Source organism: Monopterus albus, unplaced genomic scaffold (assembly GCF_001952655.1).
Source record: "Monopterus albus unplaced genomic scaffold, M_albus_1.0 scaffold41.1, whole genome shotgun sequence".
In the NCBI taxonomy this organism is placed as follows: domain Eukaryota; kingdom Metazoa; phylum Chordata; class Actinopteri; order Synbranchiformes; family Synbranchidae; genus Monopterus; species Monopterus albus.
The window spans coordinates 3,668,219-3,685,385 of NW_018127921.1; the positions used below are offsets into that span (position 1 = coordinate 3,668,219).

Consider the following 17,167-nt stretch of genomic DNA (forward strand, 5'->3'; position numbering starts at 1 on the left):
AGCCTCAGATCCAGGAGTGCAAAAAGGCAAGGAACATGAGTGGTCAAATTAACATATATGCTGTGAACATACCTGTACATAATAAGAAATAAAACAACTCAACTGTTTGCTGACCTTTAAAAGGTCATACACACATGCAGTCCTTACCTGTTTCAACAAGAGGTGCAGGGGCTGGAGACGGACAGGTGGGAAACATTTGTTCCTTCAGCCTGGCTTCAGGTACGGGGCTGACGATGAACCTCCGACCTGCTGAATGGACCACTTGTGCTGTTGCACTAGCAGGGATGTCTGGGAAGGAAGGATTAGTGATTGACAGCATTGTTTTTTAAAATCTCTTAGAGAATAACAATACTATTCTCTAAAGCAGTTCATCTACAAAAAATTTTAACATATGACATTATGATTACGTAACTTATTTTTTTTTACCTGGCATAGGGACAAATATAGCAGGATCCTGCTGCTCCTTGTCACCTGTCATCTGTAGACCAATAAGACAACAAGCTGAAAAATTAAATGTGGTGGCAAAACCATAGGTGCACATGATTATTATTTTAATGTTCTGGTCTGAGTGTATACTGCAAAGTGTATATATAGATTATATGCCCACACTACATAAACCTTTTCACTATAATTTTCACTTCAAAAGCAGGTATCTTATTTTTAAAATCAATCACTAACTGCAACCGTGCATCAGCAACCTTCGAACTCGAGACTTAGCACTGTGTTTACCTGGCTGCTTGTGTCTCTCTCCAGGCCTTTAGCATCAGCGTTCTCTATCACCTCTCTGACCTGTTCAATAAATGATTCCCTCTCACTTTCCAGGATAAACTCACTCTGCACCTGGACACACACACACACACACACACACACACAAAAAAAAAAAAAAAATCAAATTCAGATGTATGTGTGTGCCTTGTTTATGCTTCCCCTGCCAGGGTGTGGCCACAAAGGTGCCATTCAAATCCCATCATTCCTCTTTGTGTGGGAGGTGGTGATGTCTCTCCATAAAAGTGCAAGAGCAAAGCAATTATCTGTACTTCACTGGTTTCACATGACAAAGAACAAGATGCAAACTGGCCTGTGAAGCATATTTCAGCCTAATACAGAAGATAGGTGAGAGAGGAAATGACTCAAGAGCCTAGCAGAGAACAGTGTGTGTACCATGATCTGGGCGATCTCCTCAGGGTTGTCTCCATCCAGGTCAAACCTGAAGGTCACCATCTTTCTGTTGTGGGTCTCAAGCTGACACTCTGCCACTCTGTCTCCTCTACTAGAGATCTACACAAGTACACGCCAGCACACAGAGAACAAAAAAACACAGAAAGAGAATACAATTACAAAATTGCTTTTATTAGAACCCATGACTCCAGTAAACACTGGCAGTGGGCACAATATTAAAAAAAAAAAAACAAAACATTATTTTTTTAATTATGATTTTATAGGTTTTATGGGAAGTGCTATTACGTTGAGAACATTGAGCTTCGCCTTGGAGATCTTTTCATGGTGTGATCGACTTCGTACAGAACGCCTCTGATGTCGCTTGGTAGAGCGCCCTTCATGACGGCCTCCCCCTCCTCCCTCGTTACCATCACTCAAACCTGAAGCCTCAGAGTGGCCACTGAGGTACAGAGGAGAGATGGAAGCCAAATGTAATAAGAGAAATGGACACCGAGTGAGAAAATGCATCATAAATATTAAATGTGATGAAGAATATTTCCTTTTGTTTGAGGACTGTTGCAGCAGCAGCATAAATATTTGGTGTGTGTGCGAGTTTGCGCATGGATTTGTTACCTCTCTATGGATGAGAGAACTTGAGGTGGCTGGAGTTGGGACTGGGACAGCTCTGAAGGCTGAGAGGCAGACTGAGACACATAAGAAAGAAAACCCCTTAGATTGCAAGCAGTGCCTTTATGATTTTAATGAGGACTCAAATGAATTGAAATATATATAGCACAAACTTGGAGCAAAACAAAATTGGGCCAAAGAACAATAAAAAAAACAACAAATTAAAGAGCAAATTAAGACCCATTAATTTTGTGCATAAAACCATAGAAATACAGACAAGTAGGCATGTATGAACACAGATAAAGACAAACCCAGTGATGACCAGGCAGCATGCCAGTGAGCGAACCAGAGAATGGAAAGAAAAACAAAAGAAACAGAATAAAAAGATAAAAATAAGAAATGAAATAATTCAGGATGGGAAAAACATGCAATAATTACACTTACTGTAGACCAAGAATGACAATAACACTGGTTTACTGGCAACATAACTAACCAGCTGGCTAAAAGATCTTTCTAAAGGAAAGTTGTAGTGAATGAAGAGGTATCCATTTTCTAAGCATCTCTCCATATTTGTCTTTGGGTGCCTTTGAGTGTGAATGCATTTTCTATACAGGAAGTCTTCTTGAAGTTAGGAATGTGATGAATGCAGACATTAATGGGAGACGTATTGTACTTTGTATAGTGTATAACTGAATTAAAAGCGTTGCTGTACCTGTGCAGGTGCCTGCGGCATAGCTGTGTGTGTTGGGCTCTGAACTGATGCCCTACTCTGCCTGGATGAAATGAATATTCTTTTTAGGTTTGATAACTTTTAAGCAAGTGCAGTTCCCCATCATAGCCTGCTTCTAATAACTCAAATTCCAGTAACGAGAAACCCAACTTGTACAGGAAACACCAGCTACCGTTAGCAGAAAAATCGTTACCAGATGAGACTACAGTATAGAGGTTTGGAACACCAGTCTTATGTAAACATGCTGAATGTAATAAAGAGGAAACAGCTGGTTCCTAGTTCAAAGAAGAAAAATACATTACATCTTTTTTCTGATAGGAAACATTTGATATCTGATTAACATCCAGTTTCATGCTTGAGGGCTTTAGGGCTGCACTTAGTTCACAGCAGCGGTTGGTGCTGGGGGCAAACACAGTTCTTCAAAAAGAATGTGACATTACTGTAGGCAAAGAGCCAGCTATGCTGGAGTGGTTACCTTATAGATAAAGCAGACATGTGAGTTATCACTATACAAGCACAAAAATAGGGTGGAGCAATTTTTGTATCTTTATTGGATTTGGTATAAAACATGTGATAAAGGTGATAAAGTAAAAGATGTGAAGGGGAAACGTTTGTGTGTGTGTGTGTGTGTGTGTGTGTGTGTGTATAAAACATAACATGAATGCACTGGTTTTTCCCCATAATCTCACCTGTTGGGAGGTTCCAGGGGAAGCTAGCTGGGAAGTGGCAGGAACTAGAGGGGGTCCTGGTGGTGTGGGCTGGGGGGTAGGAGTCTGAACCTGCTGCTTAGAAACCGAGAAAGACAGAAATATGGATAGAGAGGAGGAGATGCAATGTTGCAGGATATAAAAGGGTGGAGGAAAGAAATCAGGAGAGATTGACAAGGAGAGAAGAGAAAACAACAATCAGAACATGCTTCAAGCTTCCATATCAGAAACTGTACATGAATGCAAACACAAGGTATGTGTGCTTGTTTTCTAGCGATCTGTTTTAGTTTTCTTCTTGTGTATGCACACATGCACACAGACGACACATGCACACTAACTAACAGATATATGCACACAAGCACCTGTAGTATGCATAGAAAGAGCTTCTAGTGGAGCATGCACAACAGTACGGGCACAGTACTGGGGTTAGGCATGGTGTAAGTACAGCTTTTGTTTTTACATGCAGGTCAAACCCAAGTGATTGGTAGTGCTAATAAGTGGCTGATACACAATCAATGAAGCACACAGTGGAACATTTACACCAAACAGTAAATCTGAGATATATAAACAAAAATTTCAACATCTGAAACAAGTCACTACAATGATCTAGGTCCAACAATATTTGTTGTGACAGTAGAGGCAAATGCTACCTGAAGTGAAAGCTTAAACTGCAAATATTCCCCAGTCAGGTTAATTTTGCGCTTTGTGGCAGATTGATGAAGCTTGCCACGCTGCCTAACACAAGTTTACATTTACGAGATCTCATTCTATCACGATTTGATTTGTCCACACCTTAGCTGCCACTTTACGCGTACTGAAATCTTTCTGTAGCACTGCAGAACAGCAGCATACAGACAATTATGACCGATCTATTGACTGAACCCTTAGAAGGCTGTATGCAACTTTATACTTGCCATGAAGCTCAGCTGCCCAAAAGAGTGGCAGGTGCTTATACAAATATAGTTGCACCAGACACACTACTACCTACCTTTTTCAAACATCATAGTTGGTCAAATAAATACAGTTTCACAGCTCAGAAATGTAATAAATAAAAATTAAGTGTTATATTAAGATAAGAGAACGTAAGATAAATGACATGTAACAAAAACAGAGGTAATGACAAAAAACAAAGATTGAACAAATGAGAAAAAAGGTAAATGATCTTAAGTGATTCAAAGGAACCAGTGAATAAAATACAGATGACACTGATAATATCAGCGTTCTAAGGGTTTAATGAATTTTAGCTAATGACCTTTGAACCCTGTGTCAAAAGCAGACTCCCAGTCTGGGCAGGAAATGACCACACAAGAGGATAAAATAAAGAACTGACATGAAGCTGACATCTTTAGCAATTATAACACAAAACAGAAAGAATCTAAATCATACAAATGAAAAGTCTACATGGTTACATTGTAAGGTTTGTCTAAGCCCTGCTGGTTTTGTTGTATGTTTCTGTGTGCTTGGCCATACAAATCAACACAGTCCTGCAGTTTTGTTATACTCCAGTGATTTTGGTAAAAGCCTTGATGTAGATACCAAATTCATAACTTTTAAATTTATTTTGTGGATATTATATTATCAAGTTTCCTTATGACAAACATTTAAGAAGTAGTTACTCATGGAGGAGAACAAGATGGACTTGAGATTTGTATGAGCAAAATTTCAAGTATACCATACTTAGAGTACACCTGCACAAACACACATTTCTCATATACATTCATATATGAACATACACACACGCTGTTACTTACGGATAATAAATAAATCAAATACAGAACAGAAAAGGATGGGGCTTAGACTAAGTGCTTATAAAGCTTGGAAGAGTGTCTCAGGGGCTACCTTCTGAATTTAAAATAATAATTACTTGATGAACAATCCTTTATTTTTTTAGGTTGGACTTGAAATCAAGTGATTTGGTCCTGTACTTTGCTGGGTAAATCCTTAATCAAGTAGCAGCCACTGATATTTTTCTACAAGAAATGAATAATATGAGCCACAATGAAGACAGACCCTGAAACTCCCTCTGTGGTGTTCATATGGCTGGAGGGGGTTAAAATCACAACCAAAGACTGATGATGACACATAAGCATCAGCAGCTGGGGCTCCTTGGATGGTAGGGTTTAAAAAAAGGGTTTGGTATAACAGACCCTGGATCAAATTACTAAGATAAATCAATTTAGTTGCTTTTCATAAATATATTTTTAGACAGCAAATACTGTTTTCTGTTTATCTACTGAACAACAAGTTTGTTGTTTTACAATTACAAACTGGCAAATATGGAAATCAGTCTATCAGAACTTGCCAACAAGAAAAAATTATCAGGGGTTTGTGAATATTTGATGACAAAAAGCAACTTTTCTGATTTAAACTAGCAATGGACCTAGGGACCTAGGGTGTTTTTAAGGTCTAAACTCAGTACCAGAGAGGGGTTAACGGCCTGCATGGCTAGCAATGACTCATGGTATGTCATGTCAGGTTGGGCTGGTACCACCCCTCCATGCCGGACCCAGGCGTTCTGCATCAAAGACTCCAGCTGAGTTGATGATGCTCCCCCGAGTGGGAGGTCAGAGGATGGAGTGGGAGGGAGAAAGCTCTGCATGGACGGTGGATGTCCCCGGGGATCTATGGGAAGCAACCCGCCTGATGAGTCGTAGTGTGCAGACGAGGACGAATGAGGGATGGACTGGGCAGCTGAGGAGTCAAAGGCAGGGAGGAGTGGTGGGGGAGGAGGTGACTGGAACTCTCCTGTGTCAGAGGATGTCAAGGAGTCACTGTAAAGTTCTGGGCTTCTGTCCTTTGTGGTTACACCTGTATGGTGAAGAAGAAGACTTCCTGGAGGTAAGGGGGGCTCGGGACTGACATAGGTGTACAATTCTTCTGTCACTGGCTGGAGGCGGCTGTACGTGCCTGAACCACCTGATCCAGGTGCAATATTATCCTCCAGAGGGAGGTCCATTGAGCTCCTTCGGGTCCGATAAAGTCTAGATGCAAGGAGGCTTGGGTCTCCTGCAGCAGCTGCAGCAGCAGCAGCTGCAGCTAAATGGGAATCAAGGGCACCTACAATAGCATCCCTCTGATGATGAAGAAGACACAGAGCCACCGGTGGATGCCCTCATGGGAAGTATTGGGCTATGTGCACTCATTCTTTGTATTATGTGTGGATGCAAGAATGCCTGCTGAGGTGAAGGACCAGGGTCAAAACTCAAACTAGCTGCTTGCCTCTGCTGATGGAAATTCAAGTGACTAAGCTGGTGTGCAGTCAGTGGGCAAGGTCCATATGCCATTGCTTCATAACAGTCCAATAAGGAACCTTGATTTAAGCTTAATCTCCTCACTGCTTCGTCATGCTCTGCTCTCATGTCGTTATAGCCATACAAACCGGGGTCAGATTGGCCTGGGAGATGCAGCGACTCCCCAACCACACGCCTTTGAGCAGAACCAGGTTTTACCATAAACAGAGAGGGGCTCTCAACAGTCTCCATCCCAGAAAAAGGGCACAGGCTGCCACCATACTGAGTGTAGGTAGCCTGGAAGTGTCGTGTGTGCGCCTCGAGAATGGACGTGCTCTTGCGCCGCTGGGTGTTGTAAGCCTTTGGAGGCCCAGTGGGTGGAGGTGAGAAAGAAATGGGGCGCTCAGGGATGGAGGGGAAGAAAACAGTAGGCGAGTCGGAGATAGTTGAGAGATGGACACTCCCTCCTGCTCCTCCTTCTGCGCTTGCTCCTCCACTGTAGGGGTACAACAGTGAACGCTGCTGCGACAGTGAGATACAATGGATTTAAGAAAACTCAGAAAAAGAGAGAGAGAGAGAACCACAGCAAAGGGCCATGTTAAATGAAAAAAGTCAAAAGGATCATAAAGTGACATATTCTCTCTCGGCACTAGAAGAAAAGACGTGGTTAACACAGGACAGCACATATCTAAATAGCTGGAGAAAGAAGTGATGAAATGAAGCAAGATGATGCAGAGCTGGTTACAACAGGCAGGCAGACCATGTGACAGACTGATACTATACAGCACAAAGGCAGGCAGACAACACAGAGACAACTTCAGACACATGCTGAGAGCTCACAGGTACAGTAAAGGTAGAATATTAATGGAAGAACAAAGGACAAATGCTACATGTAGCCCATAGCTCAATAATGCCGTGATGCATCTGCACTCAAGAAAACATTTCTCTTAGCTTCTCCCTGTGAAGTGGTGGCTTTTTAACTAAACAGCTGCAGACTGAAATTTTGAATTACAGTATGAAGAAACACGGGTCTAAATCACTTTAACCTAGTACACAAATACAGTAAATAACTGTAATCCAAATCAAATACTGTTTTTAAAAATTATAGTGTTAACAGTTTCCCTTTTTTTTAAAAAATGTCCAAGAAGAGACACTAGGAACAATGATTTTTTTTTTAAAAATGCTTGGTGCCAATTTTGAGGGAGAGGAAGCATTGTTAAATGCTTAAGGCCGCCCACCAAGAGCTGGGGTCTGTCAAAGGTTTCTTCAGTTAAAGGGAGTTTTTCCTCCCCACTGTCGCCAAGTGCTTGCTCAAGGGGGATTTGTTGTGTTCTTCCTCTATAATAATAATAATAATAGTAAGGTCTAGACCTTACTTTGTAAAGTGTCATGAGAAGACTTTTGGTGCTATACAAATAAAATTTAATTGAATTGTCTCTCCAAGCAGGCTTAGTGTTTCCTGAGGGTTAGGAGTGCCAACAATGAGCTGTAACAGCTCTGATTTGCATTGCTGAGATATCATGTTGACAAGAATGGGCCGTAGAGATGGACAGATGAATGTACAACCAGAAAACATAACGCCTCCGGCCCTGGCTGCAAGCAACAAAAAAAGCTGAAGGTACAGGTATCTTTTGTAACTCTGGATATATACAGCAGACTTTGCAACTCTGATAGCCAACATCTAATTCTCATTACACTTGGAAAATTTTTACAAAGTTTTCCTGGTGGTAGATGCACAGGGTATTAGGCATTTGCTCCTTAGAGGAAAGCTAAGAGTCATGAAAGTGATTCTGTGCTGAATACAAAAGATGGCCTATTAGAGGGAGAGAGAAATGGATGGGGAAACTCACAGTAGCGTCTCAAAGCAAACTAATAAAACAGTGAGGTCATAAAAATGTAAAGTGAGGAGCATTTCTCTACAGACTTAATATTGCTTGACTGAATTTAATGGCCTTGTAGCGGACTGGCTCAGCCCACACATTTGCTATGCAAACAGATATGCTAAGACTTTGACGGCATTGTGAAGCATGCTGTAGGCCAGGGAAGAGTGATGGAGGAGGATAGGACCAGCATGAAGAACAAGCACAAAGACATTTAAGTACAAAAACTGGACTTTTAACATGTAAATGCAACAGTGACAATACCAATAGGTAAAGGAGAACACAACCAAAATCCACTATATGATTGAAAAAAGCTATAGCCACAGTTTACATTTCAACTCTGTTAAAGAAACACTCGACTTTACTTTCATTATTAGAATAAAAATAAAGAACAGCTCCTACATTAAAAGATTCAGAGAATCCATCTGTTGGGAGAAGATCACCGGTGACTTTGTAAGAGAAACCATTTCAGTTTTTACATCAGCAAATTCCCGTTTGGAGTAAAACCTTTATACAGTCTGTAATAGAAAGTCACTTTCGGCTTTTCCCGTTTAGGGGTCACCACAGCGAATCGTCACACTGACGACTCGCATGTTGACATTTGGTACGTGTTTTACGCCGGATGCCCTTCCTGACGCAACCCTGATTCGAACCCGGGCCGCAGCGGCGAGAGTGTTGTGCCTTAACCACTAGCCTACCAGGGACGGCATTTATACAGTCTGTAATAAACTGTGAAAAACAAATAGCACAAAGAAGAATAACACAAAAACATGTATATACCTGTGAATAAATGCAGTAAAGTAAAACAACTGAAAAAATACAATGAATGAAAAACAAAAAAAAAAGTATAAAAAGTCAATTTAAAGTAAAATAAAATATAAAATACATCCACTATTACATAAATGGCCAGAATGAATTTCCAAAATTATTCATTAGTCGTTATTTAACACAACATACTAAGTCGGCCTGTCTGCTGGCTCCAAGAAATTACCTTTGATGAAGAAAAAAGCATACTGAGAAATGTTATGTTACTTCAAAGGCAGACCTAAAAAAAAAGCTAAAGGCACCAGATTATGTTAAAAGAGAAACAACAAATATAACCAGCTGAATGCAAAAGAACAAATGTGAAAGTAAAAATTGTAACTCTAATCATCAGAAGAACAGTACGTAGTCATACAATCATTACAAAGAAGAAGGATTTCAACATCCAGTACAAGCTTTGAGGGAAGGAAAAAGAAACTTGTTGATAAAATGCAGGACTGAGGAAAAGAGAGAATCACAGGAAATACAAGAAAAACTGAATGGCTACAGTAGCTTACCATGAATAAGTGGCTGACTGCTTGGATTACTAGTTTGCTAGCTAACTAACTGGCTGACTGATTAGCAGAGGATATGAATAACTATCAGACGCCATTATAAGTTGTATGATTTTCTAAATGGCTAAAATAACATGATTGTTTTTTCTCTGCAGAAAGCTGTATATTACCGTAATTTCCAGACTATTGAGCGCACCTGAATATAAGCCGCACCCACTAAATTGAAAACGAATAAACAGTTTGTACATAGCCGCAGGTGTCCACGTTGTAACATGAGATATTTCGACTGCCAGATCGATCACCTTTAATTTGAAAGCTGCATCATATGCATTTCGTTGTGTTTTCCATGATGAGGGTGTGTGCATGAAGCGAAAAAAGTAGCGGCTTATAGTCTGGAAATTAGGGTACCTGCTTCCCTGGGCAAGAAAATACTGATATACTGTATCTTTGGATACTCTTCTTCTTCAGGTTACTGTCCCCAATTAAAAACCCATCCCCAGCATGCTCTCATTTATTTAGTTCAGCATACTGTATAACTGTAGTTAGAATTCCAAGCCCACTCACAAACTTTGCAGGCATCATTCCAATTCTGTCCCACTCCAAAACACACTGCAGGGCTCACTTCAGTCTGATGATGTGCCACTCATAGATGTGTTAAGGATGAACTAGTTCTCATAAGTGTAAATGACAAACATGAATAATGTCTAATCTGGATGACATTGTCACTCACCATTGGTTGTGGTGGCTGGCTGTAGCCTGGGTGCTGCTGTGGTGTAGCAGTGGGGGTGGAGGGGTAAGAGGGCTGGGGCTGGGTGGAGGGGGGACTGCTATATGACATTGTCAGCTGACCCAGGTGGGGAGAGTCTGAGGAGAAAACTGAGGAACCCTGGCCACTGTCCAAGCCTCCTTCAGCTGGGAGAGAAAAACGTGCGACATCATGATGGTAACTTTTATTCCTGTCTTCGTAATACAGTGTATTGAATTCCGTCGTTAAGTAATGACCTAAGTACATAGTCCTGAGGTAGTACAAAAAGGTACTTTAACATGGGAATCTTCTCATCTACCATATATACTGTACACTTTTCATACTCCACATACAGTAGGTGATTTTTCTGCGCATTAAAAAAAATGCACCCACAGGGGAACACAAGCTGTTCAATAATTGCAAAGGTAAACAATTAAAGCAAGGAAGAAGTAATATTCATGAATTCATTCTTAACAGATGAATAGAGGTGCTGATGTTTCGTTGCACCAATGTGTCATGTTTTTTAGATGTGTCTAATAGTTATCTTATATTATACATTTAAAATGTATAATATATAATATGTGAATATATAAATATGTTTCTCAACCATAACTCTAGTATATTGACCATATCTACTATTTGCAGAATGTCTTACATGAGATGCCGGTCTGCTGATAGTGAAGCTGCTGTTGCTCCACTTCAGTCTCCTCTGCCTCTGCCTGCAGACAAACAAGCTCAAATTAAAGAAAAGGCAATAAAGAAAAAAAAAAACTGGTAAATCATTTGCAGTACCCCAGTATTCACGTACATTTTCTTACACAAACGTTCCTAACAACCAATCAGTGTTACAAAGGTACACGTATACTCACAAACTGATGTACCAACGAATTCAGCAAACCTGTGGCTGTGAAGGTTTGACTGTTTCTTGTTGCTGTTGCTGCTGCAGATGCTGTTCAGCCTCCAGTTTTCTCTTTTCCTGTTCGTCTCGTACCAGCTTCCTCTGTTCTCTTATCCTCTGGATCAGAGACACACGGTCCTTGATAGCCTTGGCCATGGTCTTATGGTCACCCTCAGCAACATAGCCAGACTCAACCTGGGTGGTTAGGTGAAGTCACATTTATTCTCTTTAACACAAACAGGTAACATTTCTTAAATCCACCTCTCCAAATATCAAACCCTTCAATTTATCACTTTATACATTAATCCCTCCCTTTCCATCTCTCCATACCATGTTGTTCTTTCCACCTAATATCCTCCCTTCAGTCTATTCTCTTTTAAATCCATCACTTTCTCCCACCAACCAGATCCTTGAATCTTCCAACGTACCATTTCCTGGGCCACATCTTCAGGGACATCCTTGTTCAGGTCAAAGGAGAACTCGATGGCTTCATTGTCATTGTATTTTCCTAAAAACAAATAATGCACTGTATGGTCAGGAAGCTGTGTCTCTATCAGTAATAAATCCTATATTGTAAATATTATGTTAATGTTTATTAACAAAAAATAAGTGCTTTGGCTTTTTAAACACTAAATGTTATTTGCTAAATTATGGCAAATATGGCTAAAATGTGTTTATCAGATATTTAACAAGTTCAAGTTCAAAGTGTTTATTTGTCATATGCACAGTTAGGAAATTCTTACTTACTACAATGGCTCCAAATGTCACCAAACCATTAAGAATCACAAAAAACACCCCCACTACAACCACTCGCATGTTTATAAGACACTAACCAGATGAAATAAAAACTTGCCTTTGAGCTTCTTGACATCTTCTATCCTGAGCCAAAGTTTGATGGCGATCATTTCCCCATCATCCTCTTCTGCCAGTTCAACCCTCACCCCTGTCTCCTCCTGGAAGAACGCATGGTTCAACAGGATCTTTATTGCATACCTGGGAAAACAACATAAGAAAAAAATCTAACTAAAAGGCACAGTTAGATGATCAGCCCCAGCCATACAGAATTTTCCCTGAAAAATGCAGACGGAACAATACAGCAGAAAAGAAATATAGGATAAAACACTGATAACAAAGAAGAAGTGAATTTACTACGTGATACTACTTAATGCTTTTTTTTTTCCAAGATCAGCAATGCCTTGTGATCTTAATCCTATCACCATTTTGTTTGGGGACTGGGGCCTTTGATTGTTCTTACAATATTTAGGGAAAAAATGATGGCCAGCGTTCTGTCTGTCAATGTTCCTGAGTGAAAGACAAAGAATCCAATGACTGTTCTTCAAAAAAAGATCAAAGTAACTGAATTTGTGCAATAAGGAGAGGAAAGACAAAAAGAGAAAGGAGAAGGAGAGTGCAGCTTTGGTTAAGTTTACTGTATAAAGCAGTAGATGAGAGGCTATGGAGGCTGACTTGGCAGACATGCAGCACGAGGACAGAGAAGAGAGCACTTCTTTCTGACCAAGAAGTTGCAAGTTAGAATGAGTTTGTACTGCTTCATCTCTCTACCATTTACTGTAGAAAAAATGGACAAAGGTCACAAGACTCACTTGAACAGTGTCATCAAGCATTACTGGATGTAGTGATGATAACCAGATCTAATGCATTTTATCAACCTCAGAGACTGAATTTATATATTGTCAGTAAATCTACCTAAACTATAGCAAAAACTCTATAAAACATTGAAATAGCCAAAGACAAAAAACCACACCATGTGTTAAAGACTTGGCATTAATAGTTTATGTTTGTGTTAACTCACCTCTCATCCTTATTTGTTCTGATGCAGCCCTCTATAATTTCCTTCACCTCAGGAATGGCTACCTTGTCGAAACTGGCAGGCTTCACACCCTGCACAATCACATACAGAGAAAGAAGAGCTGTGATGACAAGGAAGCTTATGGAGAGAGTTGAATAAAGAAACACACAGACAAAAGGGAAGCCAAAGTTTGTGAAATACTCATTCTGTAAATGAACAATGCAAAGAGGGTGTTTGTTCTAATGATGTAGCGTAAAGGATAAATATTTGGCCCTAGAGGGTGAGAGACTGTCTAGTAATGGTTTGGTCTAGAGTTGATTCCCTCTCAGAAATAACGGAACACAACAAAAATACCAGAATACATTTAGGGACATAATACAAATAAAAGGAAACAGTCAGAATGCAATTGCCAAAACTATGGCTAAGGAACCAGCTCGATGCCAGAAGGCGTGACCAGTCTGTTCATTCAAGCATTGTTAATGGAGGAAATAAATAAAGACCTGCACAAAGACATGCAAGTAGGAAGCTAATTCCTGAATAAATAAGAGACAGCAAAAGAAGATGGCATTCTCCAGAAAATATCACACCCTCTCCTCTCTCTTATACACCTGTATGAACATATGTCAACAAACCTTCCAGTCAGTCATGTTAGCAATTAAATGGATTTGCCTGGTCTGTGTAAAATTTCATAGTAAAGCAAGGGCCCACCTGGATGTGGTTACTAAAAGCCGTTAACGGGCTGGGAAAATAATCAAGCAGGTATTCAAGGACTGAACACACAGACTATACAGTATATCAGATAGAAAAGAACAAATCAACTCACAAAGATGAGAGGAGACCCAAGGCAATAAGCAAACATTATTTTTAAAAAGACAGGAAGAGCATGACAAAAATGAAGCAAAAGAGAAAAAAAAACTGTAGCTATGAGTGAATGACATGATTTCTGGGTGACTATTAAAACAGCTACATGACACTCAAATACAGGATAAGTAACTTACCTAGGAAGTATGCAAACAAGTGGACTGGAGAGGTGAGTGAGAGATATTAGTCTAAACTTACTGATTAACTAACTGACTCCTTGTCAGCCTGACTATCTCAATCTGTTTATACCAGTACATGAGCACCTCCCTCTGCTCTTTCCTCCAGCCTTGTCCTTGCTTCCTTCCTTCCAACCTGTTTTGCTCCTGCAACCACACCCCAGTTTGTACTTACATAACAACCCCCATCTCTCTCTCACACACACACAGACACACACACACTCAAAGATTCCAGGGCAGCCAAACAAGGTTAAGATTGATGGGGGAAGTAATGGCATTAAGAAGAAGGACCATGAAGCATGTCAACAACACTGTATATCAAGGTATGAGAAGATAAGATATAGATTATATCACCACATTCCCGTGCTCCCAGGGGGCCCCATCATACAAAATAAAAACTGTTTCTTAGAAGTCAGGAGTTAATTGTGTCTAACTTCAGAAAGCTGGAAGAAAGAAATATTGTTCCATCAAACACAAAGTAGTTTCATTTTTGTGTGAATAAGAAGAGGGAAAATGCAGACAGAGGAAATGAATGAAATATGATGCATGAATTTATTCTTCTCACAAAGCATTGGAAATTGAATTGAGAGACAGAAAGGTATTTGTTTCCAGGACTGGGTAACTTCTGCCATAGTGGTGGTGAGGGGCTGGGAGGAAACCTGCACCTAAATAAGTTGAATTTACCAGTCCAACCATATGAATGGGTCCTGGAAAGGTTTGATCCATCACTGAACTAAAAAGTTAAAGTGAAATCTATATATTAAAATACTACTGTAAATGTTAGCATAATCCAAAAAAAAAATTTTTAGCATCTGTCAAGCAGCCTGTGGATGATCACTGTGTTGTAAAATACTGTAAGTGAAATAGGAAATGACGACATGTTTGGAACACATTAGTTTCTAATTTTGATAGAAACACATTCAAAGAAAAAAACACTTCCGCTGCTGCCAGTGTGTGTCAAAAGTTACTATTACATTTTTATGTTCGCCTGGGGTAACAGAAGCACGTTTCAGCTGAAGGGGATGTTGCACTCACTCAGCACATTTCTCTAATATCACCAGTCAAATATTAAGAGATACTATTATTAATACTCTTCTTTGTTTGAAATTTGTGCCCACAATTGCACATCTTTTCTGCTTTGACATAACATCAACATGATTTGTTATTTCCAATAAAGTTCTATACTGAATTGAAATAAAAGCTGTGCTAAGATGCAAATAGAATTGGCAGATAATGAAAAAAGAAAAGCATAGACAGAAAAAGAGAGAGAGATTTCTAGTAAATTCCACTGGTCCATTAACCATCACTGTCAGTCCCGTGAGGCAGCTCTCATCTGCCCATGTGCATGTGTGTTGTTGGGGCGATGACCTCAACAGCACTCAACTTAAAACCACATCTGAGTGCATCTGTTGTCCTCTCTGTCTTTGTTGTGGTCTCCATCTCATTTTATTCCCTCAGCGTTTCCAGCCATTTTAGCACATGTTGGAAATGTTACAAAAAACTAAAAGCATCAGATGGGTTGATGCACAGATGCATTCAGCCTTCCATAAGTCAATAAGTAAATATGCTAATCCTCAATTGAGTTTCTCTCTGATACAGTTTTTTGAGAGGTTGTGGGGGACAGACTGTTGGCTGCCTTCCAGAATATCAAAAAGCATTTAAATGATGAAACTGGACAGATAATGACAAACCAGAGCCCATGAAAGTAAATTTTATCATTTGTTTTGATATGACAGGGTTTGCTCAGTATTCCACTCCAGCGGCGGAGAAAAAACTGGAAGCTATAACGTCTTTTTCCAGCACTAATGTTTAATTAATTTTTTTTATAAGAAAGAAAGACAGTGAGGGGAGGGTTGGAGAGTAATCAGTGCAAAAACACAATCATATGACTGGACCTCCTGCAACTCATGCCAAACTCATTACTACAGTCAGTGCACATGTACAGGAAGAGTGGCCAAGGAGGATTAGAGACAAAGCGACCAACAAGGCTGTTGGATACAACACATGAACTTGGTGTCTCTACAGTCTAGCAGCATTCATAGCTGAGACATTCAAAAGCCGGTCCACTCTCTGTGACACAAACACACAGCACAGGAAATGCAGACTCACACTAGTAACTCGTCTGTAGATCTGTGCAGCGTTTTGACATTCAGAGTAGGGGTACTCTGATGTAGCCATCTCCAGCATACACATCCCAAAGGCGTAGACATCTACAGATTCATCATACTTCTCTTCATACATCTCTGGAGCCATAAACTCTGGGGTACCTGATGAAAAGGAGAGAAAAAACTATGTTCTTATGAATCTTACTGGAAATTTTGATCCCTCAGTCACCATGCCTCACTCTGCATCTTAAAGTTTCTGTAAATGCACATGCATCAACCCTAGATCCCGTTAAACAGCTTTTTTTGTTTGTTTGTTTTTTGTTTTGTTTTTTGTGTTCATTTATTTATTTTATTCCATTTAACCAAATATTTTCATCAACATATAAGAGTAGGCAAAGAGGTGTCTCAATTTTAATTAATAAAAATATCCCATTAATTCATAATACATCTATCACTGATCCAGAAGGCAGATTTATAATTATTAAGGTATCCATTAACCAGACAACATATACACTTGCGAACATATACGGCCCCAATAATGATGATTCATGCTTTTTTCATAATTTGTTCTCATCTTTATGCAACTCAACAAATATTATTATTGCTGGTGATTTTAACACTGTTATTAACCCAGAAATTGACCGTTCAATCATCTCCAGCAGTATAAGAAATCAGCACTCCACTGAAATAATAAAACAATATATGGAGCATTATGGACTTGGTGATAGTTGGAGAAGGAGTAATCCTACATCTAGAGAATACACCTACTTTTCCTCCCTTCATCAGTCTTTTTCTTGAATAGACCTCTTTCTTATCAGTAATTCCCTAACCCAACATGTAACAGACACCACAATCCATCCATCCATTTTCTTCCGCTTATCCAGGACCGGGTCACGGGGGCAGAAGTCTAAGCAAAGATGCCCA

At 39.8% G+C, this 17,167-nt stretch overlaps 1 protein-coding gene across 1 annotated transcript in view; it reads right to left on the reverse strand.

Moving 5' to 3' along the window:
• The window catches only part of wnk1b (WNK lysine deficient protein kinase 1b), a 100,360-nt gene that overhangs the window by 16,977 nt on the left and 66,216 nt on the right, over positions 1-17,167 (reverse strand). The window contains 16 exon segments of the mRNA XM_020599626.1: positions 148-288; positions 427-478; positions 730-840; positions 1,162-1,278; positions 1,465-1,618; positions 1,792-1,862; positions 3,205-3,300; positions 5,642-6,286; positions 6,288-6,974; positions 10,379-10,560; positions 11,049-11,112; positions 11,292-11,486; positions 11,720-11,799; positions 12,145-12,284; positions 13,105-13,193; positions 16,248-16,405. Of these exon segments, the coding sequence (XP_020455282.1) occupies positions 148-288; positions 427-478; positions 730-840; positions 1,162-1,278; positions 1,465-1,618; positions 1,792-1,862; positions 3,205-3,300; positions 5,642-6,286; positions 6,288-6,974; positions 10,379-10,560; positions 11,049-11,112; positions 11,292-11,486; positions 11,720-11,799; positions 12,145-12,284; positions 13,105-13,193; positions 16,248-16,405 (2,982 nt within the window).